The 18452-nt window shown below is 35.3% G+C and overlaps 2 protein-coding genes across 5 annotated transcripts; one reads left to right on the top strand and one right to left on the bottom strand.

Moving 5' to 3' along the window:
- Window positions 1-547: 547 nt before the first annotated feature.
- LOC145054342 (RING/U-box superfamily protein) lies at window positions 548-6649 on the top strand. Of its 4 annotated transcripts, none has more exons than XM_079002499.1 (7): window positions 548-698; window positions 903-973; window positions 3031-3780; window positions 4922-5292; window positions 5880-5981; window positions 6164-6307; window positions 6400-6648. In XM_079002499.1, the coding sequence occupies exons 3-7, from the start codon at window positions 3060-3062 to the stop codon at window positions 6553-6555; spliced, it is 1494 nt and encodes a 497-aa protein (XP_078858625.1). In that variant the 5' UTR covers window positions 548-698; window positions 903-973; window positions 3031-3059; the 3' UTR covers window positions 6556-6648. The 4 variants fall into 4 exon arrangements, with proteins under 4 accessions (XP_078858625.1, XP_078858626.1, XP_078858628.1 ...); XM_079002500.1 differs by having other exon boundaries at window positions 555-698; window positions 784-973; XM_079002501.1 differs by having other exon boundaries at window positions 564-698; window positions 781-973.
- Window positions 6650-10594: 3945 nt separating this feature from the next.
- On the bottom strand, window positions 10595-11831 carry RABA1G (RAB GTPase homolog A1G). The gene is made up of 2 exons (XM_079002498.1): window positions 11449-11831; window positions 10595-11258 (listed from the first exon to the last, which is right to left on the bottom strand). Exons 1-2 carry the CDS (start codon window positions 11667-11669, stop codon window positions 10826-10828), a joined length of 654 nt encoding a protein of 217 aa, XP_078858624.1. The 5' UTR covers window positions 11670-11831; the 3' UTR covers window positions 10595-10825.
- Window positions 11832-18452: the final 6621 nt, after the last annotated feature.

Raw genomic sequence — 18452 nt, 5'->3', positions numbered from 1 at the left:
TTGCCACTTTTTTATTGTCCATTTTTTTTTATTTTCTAAAACTTTACTGTATGTTCCTAATAAGTACAAGTTAAAGAGTGAAATAGAGAGAAGTTGATGGAACCAAAGAAATATTAAATTTTTTTGATGTTCATTAATTCTTTTTATGAAAAAAGTAAAAAAGAAAATAAAGGACGCCTCCTAACTTTCATTTCAATTTGAAAGGATTTAAAAAAATGATCTTGAAATTAAAACTTGAATGTAATCTTTTTTCCTTTATTTCCACTCCGAACACATAAAATATTCATTTGCCTTTCATTTATTTTTAATCCGGATCTTTTTATTTTTCTTCTTTTATTTTCTCTCTCTTCACTTTTTTGGTGATACTTTTTTTTAATTGTTTGTTATTATTATTTTTTCTACTTTCATAAGGCCAAGATAAACAAGTGACTGAATCGGAAAACTAATAAAATAAAAAATAAAAAGAAAAAGCACATGGACAGCATATATATTTTTGTAATAAATTGCATAAAAATGGGTAAATATAAATACGGAAAACGATTGCGGTTAAAGCCAAAATTGTAGAAATAAGTAGACAACGAGGGTTTTCATTTTCATCAGAATCTCTTTCTTTCTCTCAAAATAATTTATCTTCTCTTTTATTGGAAAATATTTAGATCGATTTTACCATCTCAAGGCTCCGATCAACCCTCATTAGGGTATGTCCTTCATCAATCTACACCCAATTTCCCCCAATTTGTCTTTAATTTGTTTATAGAATCTGATTTTAAGTATTTTTAGTAGATAAAAAAACAAAACCATAAAATTGATGTTGTTCGAACATACATGGATCATCATTGCTTGAGGGAAAAGGGTTTTTCCTTGGGGATTATAAATGTGTTGATGATCGTCTTTCTTGGTAGGGCTTTTTCTGTTGAAGGGGCTTTAAATTGGTAACTTAATACAAGCTCTGGAGTCCGTTGATGATAAAAAGGTACAGTTTTTTCGATGATTTGTGTTTTATTTTTGATTTTTCGAACTGGGTTTTGTGGGAAATTATGCTGTTTGTTGACTTGTTTTGAGAATTTTTTATTTGTCGATGGAAGTTGTTTGATTTTGCTTATTCGAACTGGAAAATTTTCATTAGCAGGATTAAAACGGAATTAAAAACAACGAAACAAAATCAAACCCAGAAAATGCATTTGTTTACCCAAATGCCGATTGCTAGGTAAAAAAAAAAACGAAAAAGGCACCATCTTTTGTCAAATGCTGATTGCAAGATTATACTTGTGTTCTTTCATGTTTCTTGTTATTAAAAGATGCGTGAAAAATTGGGGCAATTCTTGATTTTGGTTGAATTCCTGCTTAATTTTATCAGGCAACGAAATTTTTATAGGGTTTGAACCTATGGCATTGTGAAAAGAAAGGATAAGCTTGTAGGGTTTCTTTCAATTTTTTGTAGACTTCCTTATGTTATCATGTATGCCTTTAAGTAATGATCAAAAACTGCGATTGTGGTGTTAAATCACTCGGGTATTGAAATGTACATCAAAATTATGAAATCACTCTCTTGATTTGGAACAAAGAGAGCTTATGTGTTTTTTTTTCTTCTTCATGTTTTGTGTTATTCGTAAAGTCAAACGAGTACATACTATTTAGGGTTTTATTATATACTATTTATCACTCGTAACAATTTCTTTTTCTTGTTCCATGTTTAGCAACTATTGGTCAAATTTCTCCGCGTATAAAGGTTATATTATACCTATTGTTAATTTAAAAAGCTTGTGCTCTTGTTCTTTTGTCGATTTGTGTAGCTTCCATTTCTATGTCTTGTTTTGGATTATATCCGGAGTCAAAAGCACATTCATGTTTTTTCTTATTGGTACTGTTTTGACTTTTTTTTAATGATTTTGAAAATGCACTACAAAAATGCATTTAAGTGATAAAGAGTTGCAGTTTCTACTTTTTTCCATCTAAATCAAAGGTGTTGTTTCTTTATGCATTAGTAGACTTAAAACACTTAATGGGGAGATGACTTAATATGGTAATCTGTATATGGGTGTTTTTTCTAGACTAAAAGCAAAATGAACGACTTAATAGAGAACATCAGAAAAAGAGACTTTCCATTAAGTTATAACTCTTTATCAGATATTTTTTAAACATCATTTATCCAAACATACTTAATGTGAAAAAAAGAAACATACCCACCCTCTATGTACTATGCCTAGAAGGTGAAAGGTGGAAGGTACTCTAATAGTTAGCATAAACTTAAATACTTAATCGAGGAAAAGAATGGTGTAATTTAGCATTTGTTTCAACTTGTATAACCTTTTTATAAGGTGTGTGGTGTCATATTAGTTGACTAAACTTGTGATGTAGTGAGCCATCAAAAATATTTCAATTTTCAAGCATCATATGTAATACATTGCCTATCGGTGTATTATATAACTTAGGTTATTAGAGTTCCAAAAGGTGCAATTTTATAAATTCTTATGCACCACATAACGTGGTTGCAAATATAGAGTGCCATATTAGGGTTAGGCTATTAATGCTTTTCATGTAGTCCCCTCATTTCCGCCTTCTAAAATTTAGTTTCTATTTTTGGTGAGATTCCACTTTTTAAACCATTCTTAAAAGTACATATCCACACGTGTTCAGATCCTATAATGTATGTTTTTATATATAATAAAACCCTCTAAAATGATGTTTCTTTTTGACTTAATGAACTTAATAGGAGCATGGCCCAAAGTGTTTCTTTTTGACCTAATGCAGAAAGAACGACTTACTAGAGAAAGTCTTTACAAGGAAGCTTTTTCCTCATTACCTCCTAACTTTTTACGAATTTGTCCTCTTATTCTCAAATATCTTTTAGACATCATTTATCCAGACAACACACACTCTAAAAAAGTAACAAATTCTTGTCATCTTGTTTAAATGTTTCTTGATTATTCGTTATGTAGTCTTATACAGAACATTATTTCCGGGTGGGTTTCTTATGTTATCTTTATAATGTTAAAACTTAAAAAGTTTGTATTTTTATTCATTTATCAGGATTTTCTTGCAACGTATAACTCAAGAACATGGGACAACGAAACATGGTTTATACGGGTCCAATACTTGAAACAGAACATGGTCATCTTCATCCAGAACCTTATGGTGGAATCCCAAGCTTCAACCCTCAACGCCTGCCCGAAAATCATACAATATTACCACCACTGCCCGGAAACAGAACTACTTTCAACCCTCAACACCTGCCCGAAAATCATGCCCCCCTGCCCCACACAATGACTCAGTACGATCATCATCATCATAATGTATACATGACACCTCCTGGTGCTAGAGTCTTTCCAGTTGCCATCAATCATGGGATTCCAGATCAGATTCCGTTTTCCATTCGTGGAAGGAATGATGGTCAGTTTATGGATGGAATTGGAATTGGAATTAATGGTGCATTTAAGAGAAAGAATGCAGAAGGGTTTCCAGGGAATATTCACTACTTTTATCCAGCAGCAGCAGCTGGGCCGAGTTCTTCGGTTCCGATTCCGATGAACACAGAGGGGGGAATGATGGATGGCGGTTCTGGTTCGTTTGCGATTCCAGAGTTCAGAGGGGGGAATAGAGGAGGAGGTTCTGGTGGAATTGGGGTTGACCCTGTTTTGGCTCATAGTAGTGGGCATTTGATTCCAGGGAATTATGGTGTGCCTGCGCCATGGTTGGATCAGCAGTTTTGTGGGAATGGTGGTGATTCCATTTCCGGTGCTTTTTCATGGAATCATGCTCCTGGTTTACCTTATCTTCAAGGTATTTTAACAAATAATTGTTTAGATTTCCATTTTGGTGAATGATCCAATCACAAGATTTCTAATTTGGTGACTTTTAAAATTAATTACTTGCCAAGTATTACTACCATCACAAAGCATTGAGGTATGGTTTGGTATGCTGGAATCGGAGAAGGAATGGAATGATTAATTTGCATCGGAATGGAAAAAAAAAACTGTTTGTTGTGCTTGATGGAAGAGAAGGAATCTGATCCCTTTCATTTTGTTAATTTTCATTCCAAATTGGGAAATTGTTATATAGCCTCATTTTATTTCTAAATTTTTAATGACACGAATCTCTTTTATGAATTTCATGATTTTAATTAAGTTATAATTTTATTATTTAAAAATTAACTAGATTCTTTTTTATTATAATCGTATTTGGGTCTTAATGAACTTTTATTATCTGTTGAGTTTATAGTTTTGTAAATAGCAAATTCTGTAATTATACTGTAATTTTGTCTTACACAGACCATTTCTGTAATTTCAGTATTACACAGGGACCATTTCTGTAATTGCAGTATTACAGGGATCATTCTATAATATCGCTATTACATATGGACCATTTCTGTATCTTTTTCTTACACAGGGACCATCACTATAATTTCATAATTACAAAGGGGCCATCTCTGTAATTGTGTCTTACATAGAGACCTTTACACAGCTTTTACACAGGGACCATTTGTGTAATTTTCCCAAACACAGGGACCACCAGATGATTTTGCAGGGACCATATCTGTAATTTTTTTTAAACATATGCATCACTAGATAATTTTGCAGGGACAATTTCTGTAAATTTCTCAAACATAGGGACCATTAGATAATTTTGCAAGGATCATTTCTGTAATTCTCATAAACATGAGGACTATTAGAGAATGTGGCATGACTTCCTAAATTTGCCTGTAACTTAGTTATATTCGATAATGTATAGAGCAGTGTCAAAACTATACCTTGTATACACATATAATATAAAAAATTCATTCCATTCCTAGTTTCCTACAGGCCAACCAAACACTATCATGGAATGTAATGACCCATTCCATTCCATTCCATTACCTTTACCATTCCATTTCCAAACCCCACCCTGATAAATCAATCCAATTTTAAATTTTTGTTTATTGCAGGACATATGAACGAGGCTGCAAACATCGGATTACATGGATATGGAAACAGGAATTCCGGAGCTTTTGTGCATGGACCCCACAATCTCCACCACCCACCACCGCCACCAATGCCGCCTATGCAAGGGCACAATATGAATATGGAGTTCCATTCTCAGTTAGCATCAACATCACTCAGACTTCCGGCAAACACCGCCACCATAAATCCTTTTCAAAATGGGATGGAACCACCCGGGCCCGGGCCTAGATTTGTGGGTCCCACACCCACACCGCCAACCGGGCTTAGGGTTTATCGGCCCCACAGACGCGAGTTGATGCTTGAGGCAACCGCAAGGCATCGTGGCTTTCCTCATCTCAGAGTTCTCCCTGAAGATGTATTCATGCAAATTTCCCTCTTAGGGCTATTTACTAATTATTATATTACTTACTTATTTATGCAAAGTGACTGGATTTCTTACCAATTTATGAAGCCATGTTCTAATATGTTACCAAGTTTTATATCTGTCTATGCAACCATATAATAATGCATTAATTGGTAGCAAACTGAAAACATGGCTCTGCATAAATTGGTAAAGAAGTAACTTCTTTGCATAAATAAGTTTTTTTGCCTTTATAAGAGTAACCTTCATGCTCTGGTATTAAATAATTCTCCCTCCATTTCAAAATAAATACAACAATTCTTTGGTTTACTGGATTTGGCCGGAATAGGAATTCAATTCCATTCCACTTCCTGCCAATCAAATGTGTTGCAAAATTCAATTCCCTTCATATTCCAAATCCATCAAATTCCAATTCCTTCGACAGATTCTCTTTTTTTATCTTTTCAAAAACACTGCGAACCAAACGCCTGTTAGCATTATAAGAGTGTATGTAGTAAATAGTAAACGTTGGATCTAAATTCCAAGAAAAACAAAATCTTGAGTTTGTTACTTTGACTAATTCATGTGTTTTTGACATGTAGGGAGTTGCAATCCTTGATATGTCTGGTTACCATGAAGTAGGAGGACATTCAGTTGACCATCACAGAGACATGCGCCTAGATATCGATCACATGTCATATGAGGCAAGTTGTTAAACAATCATTTTTTTTTTTCCAAACAATAAAAAAAAGGTTCACATTTCCTTTTTTAACCCATTTGAAAGAACCACATTTACATCAACGAGATAAAGATTGTAATTTTTCGTAATGGGACATTGGTAAAGATACTGTCATGTGATTCTTGCAATATTTTTGTATCTTTTCAGGAACTTCTTGCACTTGGTGAACAAATTGGAAGCGTTGGTTCACGTTTATCAGATGATTTCGTTGTACAACATCTAAAAACAAGGGTATTTACATCATCCAAATCTTCCAATGATCAAGAACTTAACTCTTGCGTAATTTGTCAGGTATTTCATGTCATATTAGTATCTGCTTTCTGCTTTATTGTTTGATAAGTAGAAAAAAAATGAAGGATTTGTGATTTGTGTTGTTTTTACAGACAAATTATGATAATGGAGAAGAAATAGGGGTGGTAGATTGTGGGCATGAGTACCATGTGGAATGTGTTAAAAAGTGGTTGGTGGTGAAGAACACATGCCCCGTTTGCAAATCAACAGCACTTGCTGGACAACCAAAGGAGTCGATGTCATCATGAAAAGGAATCCAAGAAATGGAAAGGGAAACATGAGAGCTTGAAAAAGATTCGGGCATTGTGTTTTTCTTTTTTATATATATAAATATATATTATATATATATATATATATATATATATATATATATATATATATATATATATATATATATATATATATATATATATATATATATATATATATATATATATATATATAAGAGTAAAATGAGAGAAAGAAAGGTGATGGTGTTGTTTCTCTTGTTATAAATTATGGTAAATATTGAAAACGTGGGTTGGTTGGTTGAACCTTTTTGTACAGACTTTTTTTCCTGTTGGTTCACTGGGTGTCTGTCGGTGGATGATGATGGATGATGGATGATGTTGTTTGGGGTATGGATGTACTCATGAATGTTAATATCAGGTTGAACATTCTTCATTCAATCTCTCTTTTACTTTTTTTTTTTTTTTTTTTTTTTTTACTTTATTTGCTTTGTGGCTGGTTTTAACGATGCTAACTTTACTTTCCAAGTTTGTTTTGAAAAAAAAAAAAGAGAGGATATTGTTTACATAAATCAAAAACAAGTTTTGAAGGTTCTATTTTGTCTTATTTTACAGTTGCAGTTAATATAATTTACACTAAAAACTCGAAGCAAGTTTTAAAACTTATCTTTTTCCTAGGCAGGCATCTAGTGGGGGTGGGTGTGCAAAACTTAATTTACACATATAATTGAAGTTTTATCTATTGTGAAAGTCCTTGTATTTACCTCATCTAACGGAAAAAATAAAGAAACTGATAAATGTTCGAAGATTTGAGATTTTATTACTGAAGTCATTTTTTTACAAATAAAATATGATCGTTTGATAAAAAATTGAAGGATTTTCTAAAAATGACTTTTATAATTTCGTTTTATTATTTTAATATAATTTTATTGTATTTTTTTTATCTAAGCAAAAATACTTTTATTGTAATTTCACTCTATTTTTTTTTTCCAAGAAAGTATTCTGATTATAATCTTCATTTATCATCTTTATCTTATCTTATTATAATCTTCTTGTTGTGTTTTTACTTTTTACTATTCAAAAAGAGATTGCAACGCAGTTTGTTGCTCGTTTACCTATTACATGTAAAACTTTTATGATCAATGTGAAAACAAATTAATGTATCATATGATAATCTTACTATAGTTTTTTGTCTAACATATGCTATTATTATCTTGCTATAATATAATTATCTTTTTTATTTGATAGAGAGGTTTAACATGTATTGTGTGTATGATATATATAAGATAAAAGATAATCTTAATATTTTTTTTTTTAAATGGATGCTTTTATTTGTTAAGTTATTATGTTGTGTTTTTTTTTTAAAACCTTACAAAGAGAATACAATAAGATAATTATCTGTATAGAAAAACACAATATAGTAAGACGATGAAATAAGATTATAGAAAGTCACTTTAAAAAAAATATATTAAATTTTAATCTTATTTTTGAAAAAGATATCTTATTTTGTTACTAACAATTGATATATTGAGATTATGTCACCGAGTCCTAACAAACTTTTGTCATTTTGTTTTAAAAGGGCCATAATGTTTTTTTTTTGGTAGTTAGAGGCTTAAAGTCTTTTTACCTGTTATTTGGACCTTTAACCTATTGTAGAAAATCCTAAGCACAATTTAGTACACTAGCATCCTACGTGTAAGCCTAGTCAAGTTCACAATATGTTGACGATTTAAATTCTTTAAATCGAAGATTTCAGGAAACCAAACCACCATATGAAAAGTCAAACCACTGAGATTGCTTGCTGGAAGCGGTGGGTTCACGATTTTTGAAACCGCCATATTAAATTCCTTCAACATACACCAACTCCAAATACGAGCTAAAAAATTAGATTCTTAAATCCAACAAAGTTACCACTTCGAATAGACATTTAATTTAAAGGTTTGTGTGCAAAAAGTTTCATTTTAAATAAGAATATAATTTCCTTACATGTAATGATCTGATCTGTAGACAAATTATAAGGGTGGTTGACGGGTCTATATGATTAGGCGAACATTGTTGAATGTTCTTTGCTAAACTTAGGTGGGTATTGATTTTCACTTTTGAGAAGAGAAGAAGTAAAAAAAGCGCTTGAATTGCAACCTGATGGCAGTTGAAGTTGATGACGTATATAAAGATGGCTACCATATTATCACATTTCAAAGGAATAGTTTCATCCGATCCTTGACTGAGTGAGATTAGTTGTTTTTGAATATGATATATCAATACTCCATTGGATTGCTCATATCTTCGAATTAATTTTGACCAGATCTCTTTAACAGTTTGTAAGAAGAGAACACTTCCAAAAATATCTTTTGATAGCGATTTCAACAAACAACTTATAACCATTGAATTGACTCCATTCTAATTTTAAAACAGTGCAGAAACTTCATCTAGTTGAACTTGGGATCCATCAATAAATCCAAGTTTGTTCTTAGCTGAAAGTGCCAGAATCATCCATCTCTTCCACATCGAAAATCAGATCCATCAAAAAATTTTGAAACTAGAATTGTGCTAGGATTATCAGAAGGTCCTAGAAACAACGAATTAGAAATTTCAGGCGTTCCAGGTGAACTTGTAGATGAAGATGGATTTGTAGACATGATGACGAATTAGATCAAAAAGAAAAGGAAAAAAAAAACGATCTAATGAGAGAGAAAAAAAAAATGAAAGAATCAATCTATAATTTGAATAAAAAAAATGATGTAGATTGAAAAACAAGAATCAATCTACAGTATGATTTAAAAACGAAGAATGCATGATCGTATTTTCCTTCTATGATACCATGTAGAAGTTCAAGATTTGAAAAGAATTCCTCATTGATTAACCCATCTGATCAAACAATACACACTATATATACATCAAACTAACAACCATTTAACTTAACTTTGATCAACTAACTAAACTAACTCTCTAACAGAAGGTCAAACATAGTCAACAAAGTCAATAATCCCAACTTAACGTATTGATGTAATAAGTCTGACGGCTTCCAACGATCGGAACCGATCGCAACGATGTTGACTCCTTTGCGATCGCAACGAAGCAACCGATCACAACAATGTTAGACTCCTTCTCCAACAGTTTTAAGGAACAAACAAGAGGTTTGAAAGCTTTGATTTGCATACATTGTGACCCCAAAAAAAACCCTAAATCCCTTCATGTGTGTATCTATGTGTTTGAAAAACACGAGTTCTTGAGTTTTAGAGAGGACCACAATTGAAGAAGAAATAGAATTGTGATGTGGTTATGTCATTAATCACCTTAAAATGGTTTTTTTTAACATGGAAAAATGGACTTATAGTTCTTAAGAGTAAAAATTAAAAAAAAAAAAAAAAAACAAAACAACCATTAGAGGCCTTTTAAAACAAAATGAAAACTTTAGAGTCTCAATGATATTATTTTCCTTTTTACCAGCTAAAATCCCAAATGTATAAACATGTCATTTCTTGTCCTCTTTGGTTAGAAAAAGTAAAAGTCGTTTATCAATTTATATTTTATACGGTATGTTTCAATTTGCTACTGTGTTACCCATTTGTGCGATAAAATGAATTTATTACCATCTAAATTGGTGATTTTTTGCTGACAAACTGGATCATGATCGCGTAAAGTGGTAAGAAATATATGTTGTTGCATACTTTTAGGAAAAACCTGTAAGTTCATAACCATAACCAAGTCATTAACCCTTTCACAGTAAGACTATGAGGGTGTTTGGCAAATGAGCTTATTACCTTATTACGGGTTCTACACTACTATAAGCTAAAAAAAATGTTTGGATAAAAAACAATTTATAAAGGTGGCAAACCACTAATAATTTATTTTTTCATTAGTTTATTAGCTTATAACCTAATAAACTAATAAGCCATAAACTTTTTTGCCAAACACATCTAAATCAGCTTTGCTTTAAAAATCCAGAAAACACATTTGGAAGCATTCATTTTTAGATCTATTCAGACAATTTCGTCAATCCATCAAAGATCATGTGCTCAAAAGACCATCAAAACAAACATCCCAATTTACTTCAATCTACCGTTAAAAACGAAAAATGTTATAAATCTTAAGAACAAGTATCCAAATATATAACACATGATCCAATCCATAGTAGTTAACAAATCAAATAATACAAAAAGACCAGGAAAATTTGAAGTAACACCAGTAGCCTCATCTACTGAATTTCTTGTTAAAAGCTCAAACACTAACCTGATATCATATCACCAGAATCTTCAAAAATCTTGATCCTCATTCTCCACCATTTTCATCAACTAGAACAGCAACCAACTTTCTTGACAGCAGAAACATCATCTTTTGAGCCAACATTAATTGTTTGCCCTTTAGGCAAAGCCCCAGGATCATTCCCAATATCAAGTGCTTTTCGGCTTACCACATGATATATCTGTGTAAGAACTTCAGTGAAAGAATCCTCCACATTCATGGCCTCAAGAGCAGATGTCTCCATAAAATACGTGTTTTCTTTTTCTGCAAATGTCTTTGCATCTTCTGTGGAAACTGCACGTAAGTGACGCAAGTCTGCTTTGTTTCCTACTAACATTATCACAATGTTTGAGTCGCTGTGATCTCTGAGCTCTTTCAACCATCTTTCAACGTTTTCAAAGGTTACATGGCGTGTTGTGTCGTACACAATCAAAGCACCAACAGCTCCTCTGTAGTAAGCACTCGTGATTGCACGATACCTGTAGCCAGAAATCAGAAAATAGAAAGTGTAATTTGATTCTTACTATGTTCCCCCAATTGTAATTGTAAACCCTAAAAAACCCATAAGTTGAGACAAAACCCTCATTTGATTACCATTTCACTAAGTACGTGATTGAATCGGATTGAATTGAAGCAAACATAGAGAAAAGAAGGTGGTAAAATACGAACCTTTCTTGGCCAGCAGTATCCCAAATCTGAGCCTTGATGATCTTCTCATCAACGCGAATACTCCTGGTGGCGAATTCAACACCGATTGTGGATTTAGATTCAAGACTAAACTCGTTCCTAGTGAACCTGGAAAGCAGATTAGATTTTCCGACACCGGAGTCTCCGATGAGAACGACTTTGAAGAGATAATCGTAGTCATCGTCAGCTCTATACGCCGCCATCAGGTTTCAGTTAGTATGATTCAATGAGAGCTTCGGTTGAAGAATGAGTATCAAGTAAACCACTTTGATTCTTAAAAGACGATGAGCAACGAGCAGGGATGATTCATGTAGACGCAAAGAGGCGCCGACCCGTCTCGAAGCTGAAGAGATGTTGGGCTGGCAAGGGACTGTCAACGAGGGAACTGATTTGCTCTTTTATCTCTGAATTTCATTTTAAATATGAATAAATAAGAATTAAGAAACTATAAAATATATGTGGTTAAGTGGTTTTCAAAATTCTTGCCCTATAATATCAGGTCAAACTTAAAGCAACTATAAGATATATGTGGTTTTCAAAATTGTTGCCCCTATGATATCAGGTCAAACTTGGAAGGGGTTTTAACTTTCTTTCCCTCTTTGTACATGTGGTTAGGTTTTTATTGCATTTTTATTGTAATAATTGTGCCACTATTTGCAAATTAGTTTTGTATGTATATGCATACATGCTCATCTTTAATTATGTTCTTATTGAAGTACGTCTTTTTTTTTTTCTCATTTGTCACAATTCTACTTATTTCTTTTTTTTGGATTGATGTTTCACTTAGAAGAAGAAGATTTCTTTCGATGCTCATTCCAGAGATCGTCCATCTCGATTATTTATTCTTTATAGATTGATGTTTTATTTAGAAAAATATTTCTTTCTTGAGTGGGGTTTCTGGGCTCATGTTGTATTTGGAAGAGATCACCCGGTCAATGGTCATAAATGCAAACAATTATAGTTGTTCACACCTTACCTCCTATTAGGCCGAAGGATGTGTACGAGAAACTTCTCTCATTTTTTGTCTGCGATTTCATCCTTTCCCTCACCAAATGTCAGAGTTTATGAGAAACTTCCTTCACTCTTTTTTTAAATAAAAGTAACTGAATTTGATGATATATATACTTTTCCAATTACTTAACGTTACAAAAAAATGGTCAATAGAAATCGGAGAGAGAGTGCGGCAACCGGATCCTCCACCTCTTTCCTGACCCACCGTTCCCGCAGTCCCGGTGCTGTGTTCTGGTGAGCGGGAAAGCTTCCTGCGGCTACTTACCGCTGCACTCCGCCGGGTCTTATATTATAGTGCAAAAAGCTATGCAACTATTATTTTTGACGTCAAAAGTAATTCTTTTAAACATACATTCGTAGATCTTAGGATCATAACATCTATGACCCACCCATTGGATTTATGATGTACTACTTTCTCATGTTTCGTTATTTTGTATGAGACAACTTTTAAAATAGGCTATCTCATAATGAAACTACACTCTTCAAGCCCGCAACGTAACTCTTATTAGATCCACACAAACATCAACCAATGTAATAATGTATGAGTAGATTTGCCTTCCAAAGGGTCAACCAAAACGATGCATCTAAAAAAAGTCCTTAACCATATCATTTTGATACTTGAATTCCGATATCTATCTACAATGTATCACATGCTCCCCTAAAATTCCAAGCATGTGTTACAACAAGCTAAACATATTTCATGGGGGATTTTAATGGCACCATGGTGAAAACCATTTAAGCAAGTCAAAAACACTATTAATCATTGTGGTGTTTAACATTTACTGTTTTATACATGATTGTTTAGTTATTTATATTTATTTTAGGTTTTTTTTTTGAACTAGCGAAAGAATTGATTGAATGGATATGTGTCAGTAACAAATTGGACTATTTTTAATCTATTAAATTAATGTGGCTATGAAAATCTGATTTTTAAATTTACATTAAATACCCTTATATTTATATTAATTTTCAAATAAAACCTTATACTTTGTAAAACTATATATATATATATATATATATATATATATATATATATATATATATATATATATATATATATATATATATATATATATATATATAGAGAGAGAGAGAGAGAGAGAGAGAGAGAGAGAGAAAGAAAGAGAGCTAGGTTCAAATGTGGATTGACATCTATTGCGCGGACGTGTGGACAGTGTTATTCTGTAACAATGACAAAGAAAAAATATGTTGTTTGATAATGTGAATACGTTCAATCGTACATAACAACTGTCATTATCACACATTCTCACTAATTAAATCGTCTATAAAATTATTATAAACATTTTATTATTATTCTAATTCATTCAGGATGTTTATTGAGTTGTATTATGTAAAAATGAAAATGAGTGAAAAACGATGCGTGAGAACAAAAATGAATAAAAATTAGTGAGAATATATGAAAATGAAATAATTGTGTGAGGTTTAACGTATTCACATTACTAAACATCTTATTCTTTTACTAATTCTCATAGAATAAAAAAAATGTATTTTTTTAAAAAAAATTTAGCATGTGTGTGTGTGTGTATATATATATATATATATACACACACACACACACATGCTAAATTTTTTTTTAAAAAAAATACATTTTTTTTATTTATAGAGATCTTAATAACTATAATTAATAAAACATAAACTTGATTTTATTAATTATCAAATATTATAACTGTAGAATTATTATAATTACTATATGTTGTCAATGGAAGAAATGTAGGAATTCAGTCGAGCATCATAAATAGTTTCCTATACAGCAAACCCTTTGAAACGTCCCAAAATTAAGACTAAAATTTTTCGCTTTTGAATTAATAATACTATTGGGCCCAAAACCCATCATGGGCCTAAATCCAAGGAAGCCCACAATGCTAGTCAAAAGCCCAAATCAGACGTCTAATATCCTAAACATAACAAACCATGGGCCGATATTGGTGTCTTCGACCCGTTAAACACAGTGAGGAAACTGATCTCTAGCTGTTGAAACACTCTAATGAATCTCGGTCTGCTGGCTCGGAAAATCCCTGTGCTGACATCATCAAAATAATATCCAATTAATAATTGGATCTCGACTTATAACCAAGAATCTAAGCTACTTGACCCATAACCAGGGTAAAAGACCATTTTACCCTTTTTCTTACTTGGCCCAAAACCAATGCCCAACCCAACTACTCAAAAGGCCCAAATTCTAAATGGCTACCCAAAACCCAATATGGCCCAATCTTCCAAATTGGGCCCAAACTGTAACATCCTGATTCAGATTGCCCATGATTAGAATTCGTGGGCCACGAGTCGGGCATAAGGAAGTCTCGGGTTGTGGCGAGTTGCTGGAATCATAAGGCATCTCATCACCTTTCCATAGGTATGAGGATATTTGGAATCGGAGTTATATCAAAGAAGCTATGGAAGTTTGAAGATTTGGCAAGATGAGTCCCTAAGTGGAGAAGTGTGGCAGCGAAGTACGATGGGCGTACGCATGCGTACGCTTAGCGTACAATTGCGCGTGTTCCTTAAGCAAGAGCCACCTAGTACACTGGGCGTACTAGGCACAGAGGGAAAACCCTAATATTTTAAGTGACCCTATACAAAGAATGAGATGGCCTCATTCCTGGCCACCTTTCTCAGAGAACAAACCCTCCAAAACCCTAGTCCTTCATTCTTGGAGCTTGTATGTGTATTTAAGAGCTTTTGAGAGTTTTGTGTGCTCTTGAGGAGAAGTGGAAGCCTTGAAGAAGAAGGAGTTGGAGTCCTAACTTCTAGATCTGAGCATATCTGAGATGGGAGCTTCGTTTTGAGGTATAAAGCTTCAAACTTTACCTCTCTTTTGTTTTAAGTATGTTAATGGGGGTATTTTAGGGTTTTGTCCCAAAAGGTGGAGACTTGATGAGATCCTGAACTCCAGAGACTAAGACCCTCCCCTTTTGAGCTTATTAGTGGTGTAATGTCATAAAAATGGGACCTTGGGTGTTGGAACCAAGTTATGCATGAGATAAAAGCTTAATGTGTAACGACCAAAAATTTCAACCAATTTAAAATTTTCGAAAACAACCCGATTCCATTAAAGTTATTACAAAAAGGTTTTCAATACAATTTATTTAAAGTATTCCCAGAATCTTATCACCACATAAATACGAGGAGCGGTACGATCACGCCTTCGCCTTGCCACGGTCTCCTGAAGAACCTGAAAAACATAAAACCACAACTGTAAGCCCGAAAGCTTAGTGAGATATCCCCAAAACACCAACCACATATACCATACACGCATAACATGCCATACACATCTGATCACAAAACAACCATGCACTTCGGGTCTACTGTGGGACTGGTCCGCCGCACCGGCCAACAGTCCACCTGGTCCACCCTCTGAGTCTAGCCATAACCTCGAGTCTGCAGTATGATTGGTCCGCCCGCATTGGGCCTACAATCCACCTGGTCCACTCTCTGAATCTATCCACATACATCGAGTCTGCAGTGTGATTGGTCCGCCCGCTCCGGGCCTTCAATCCACCTGGCCCACTCTCTGAGTCTACAGTATGACTGGTCCGCCCGCACCGGGCCTTCAGTCGGCCTGGTCCACTCTCCGAGCCTCAGCACGTCTGGTCCGCCCTCTTGGGGCCTACAGCTTATCCGGACCGCTCGTTGGGCCTTCGGGTCAACCGGTCCGCCCTGGGTATCTTGGCCTACAGCACAAAGCAGGACCCGCCTCAACCCAACTCCAGTCTAAACAACCATGTGCACATAAACATACAATCACATAGAAATTCACAGTCAACAAGCCGATCAAACAGATCACATAACATATCATCATCCTAACCAGGATACCGACCTAACCGATCACTAGCATAGCATCACTCTACATCTCAGAATACCGATCTCAATCAGGTCTCTAACATATACCATCCTAGCTACCAGGATGTAAACATATCAAGGCAATAACATAACAACAATACCCGGATCTCAATCCGATAAAGGCCGGCCTTGGTGCCTTAGACCTTGTTGATATAGTGAGGATAACTCACCTCGAAACTGACGGCTGAAAGAATAAGATCCCGCTGCTCCAAACTCCGACACGAACTCCTCCACTGAACAACACCCAAGCACTGAACTCAATAAATACCCATAATTACCAAAATACCCCTGGAAGACAACTGGTCAACCCTTGGTCAAAGTCAAAGTCAACCCCTGACTGACTCTACTCGCCGAGTCAACTCGATGACTCGCCGAGTCCCCAAGCTCATAACTTCCCTCAATCCGCGACCTAACTCGCCGAGTCACCCCGAGACTCGCCGAGTTCAACAATTCTGAGTCCACTCGCACACAACTCACCGAGTCATCCCTTGACTCACCGATTCTCGACTCAACCAGAAAATATTGGGACTCTTCGACAAGACTCGTCGAGTCCAAGAACAGACTCGCCAAGTTTAAGGCTATCTTCAACCTACTCGCCGAGTTGTTCTTCCAACTCGTCGAGTTCCAGCTCATCTTCAAGCCACTCGTCGAGTCTACCCATGTGACTCGCCGAATACCACCGGTCTGAATCCATACAGAAGCATTCCACGCCATGCAATTGATCCAAAACATAGATCTAGCCTTCTACCACCCATCCATCACGTAAAGTGGCAAACTTTACGTGAATCCAAAGAGATCTTGGCCTTTTACACTTTAGGGCTAGGTTTTGGGACATGATGGCTTCACTAAACACTCAAACACAGGGACTTTAATGCACTCTAGACCTTCTCCATTCCAGATCTGAGGTAGCAACCTCAGATCTAACCTCCAAACTCCAAAACATATCAAGATGAGCTCCCATAAACCCCAAAATGATGAATCTATATGATTAACAGCCCAAGAACGAGATAATACCTCAAAAGAACGCCCCAACAACAATGAAACTCGAATCCAAGCAAAGCCCCTTGCTCCAAGCCTCCTACCCTTCAAGATTTCCTCAACAATTGCTTCTCCAAGCTTCCAAATGCAACTTGATCCACTCACACACGAAGGTTAGGGTTTCTGGACTTGAGGATGAGTAAGGAGGCTGGGGGAATGGATGTTATGTTCTTTATATAGGACTCAACCCCAAGAATTAGGGTTTTCTCCACTCAGCGCCTACTCGCCGAGTCCAATACACTGACTCGCCGAGTCGGCCACTTAACACGCGGCCAAGTCGCGACTCTACTCGCAGAGTCCACCCATGGAATCGCCGAGTCTCTCTTTCCCATATTACTCTTTTAGCCCTTCAACTTTACTCTTGCTATTCCGGGATGTTACATAATGGGTAAAGAGAATAAGTGTTTTGTGTGCTTGTGACTTCTTCAGCCATGCAAAGGCTTAAAGTCGTTAACTTTATGAAGTAGGAGATGTTAGGAAGTCCAGATCCAAGAGATGAGTTACGGTCTTAACGGGTTAAGACCCATAAATTGATTTAAGCAAAAATGAGAGTACGCCCAACGTAATTCTAGTACGCCCCGCGTACTGGGTTGAGGTCACCGATCAGATTTGTGCATGCTTGAGTACGCTGAGCGTACCAAAGGAGGTACGCCCCACGTAACCCCTCTGTGGGCTTTTGGGCTAAGTGATGTGTTGGGCCTTGAGTGTTGGGCCTGGGGTTCAGACTTCACGCAATAGAGCCTTGGACCAGAGAATCATATGTATGTGCTTTGGGCCCTTTGGTTGGGCTTGCCTCTTAGTTTGGGATTTGGGCCGTGTGATGGCCCATTTATTATTGGGCCTTGGTGGGCCCAATGGGCTTAGGGCATTAATGGGCTGGTAGGTGGTCTATCTTTAGACCCAATAAGTGAAAGGTTGAACTTAGCTCCTAATTGAGGTAATTGTGGGTTTGGCACAGGGTTAGAGGCCGGTGCGTAGCAGCAGTGTCTATAGGAGCTGTTCTTCACCCGAGGTGAATCTTCTCACTATACTTTACCTAGAGTGGTAATTAGAGTTATGTGACAGAGTATTTTGTA

Source organism: Lactuca serriola, chromosome 5 (genome assembly GCF_051521515.1).
Source record: "Lactuca serriola cultivar US96UC23 chromosome 5, Lser_US96UC23_V15, whole genome shotgun sequence".
Lineage (NCBI taxonomy): Eukaryota > Viridiplantae > Streptophyta > Magnoliopsida > Asterales > Asteraceae > Lactuca > Lactuca serriola.
Note: the sequence above shows the minus strand (reverse complement) of the source record. Positions and strands in the feature narration are given on the sequence as shown.

Bases quoted from the DNA above. Each gene is read 5' to 3' on its own strand.
- RABA1G (XM_079002498.1), bottom strand. From the start codon at position 11,669: ATGGCGGCGTATAGAGCTGACGATGACTACGATTATCTCTTCAAAGTC. The intron at 11,259-11,448 runs GTTCGTATTTTA...TTCTGGCTACAG, and splicing joins GATACTGCTGGCCAAGAAAG to GTATCGTGCAATCACGAGTG.
- LOC145054342 (XM_079002502.1), top strand. From the start codon at position 3,060: ATGGGACAACGAAACATGGTTTATACGGGTCCAATACTTGAAACAGAA. The intron at 5,293-5,879 runs GTATTCATGCAA...TTTGACATGTAG, and splicing joins TCAGAGTTCTCCCTGAAGAT to GGAGTTGCAATCCTTGATAT. The intron at 5,982-6,163 runs GCAAGTTGTTAA...GTATCTTTTCAG, and splicing joins TCGATCACATGTCATATGAG to GAACTTCTTGCACTTGGTGA.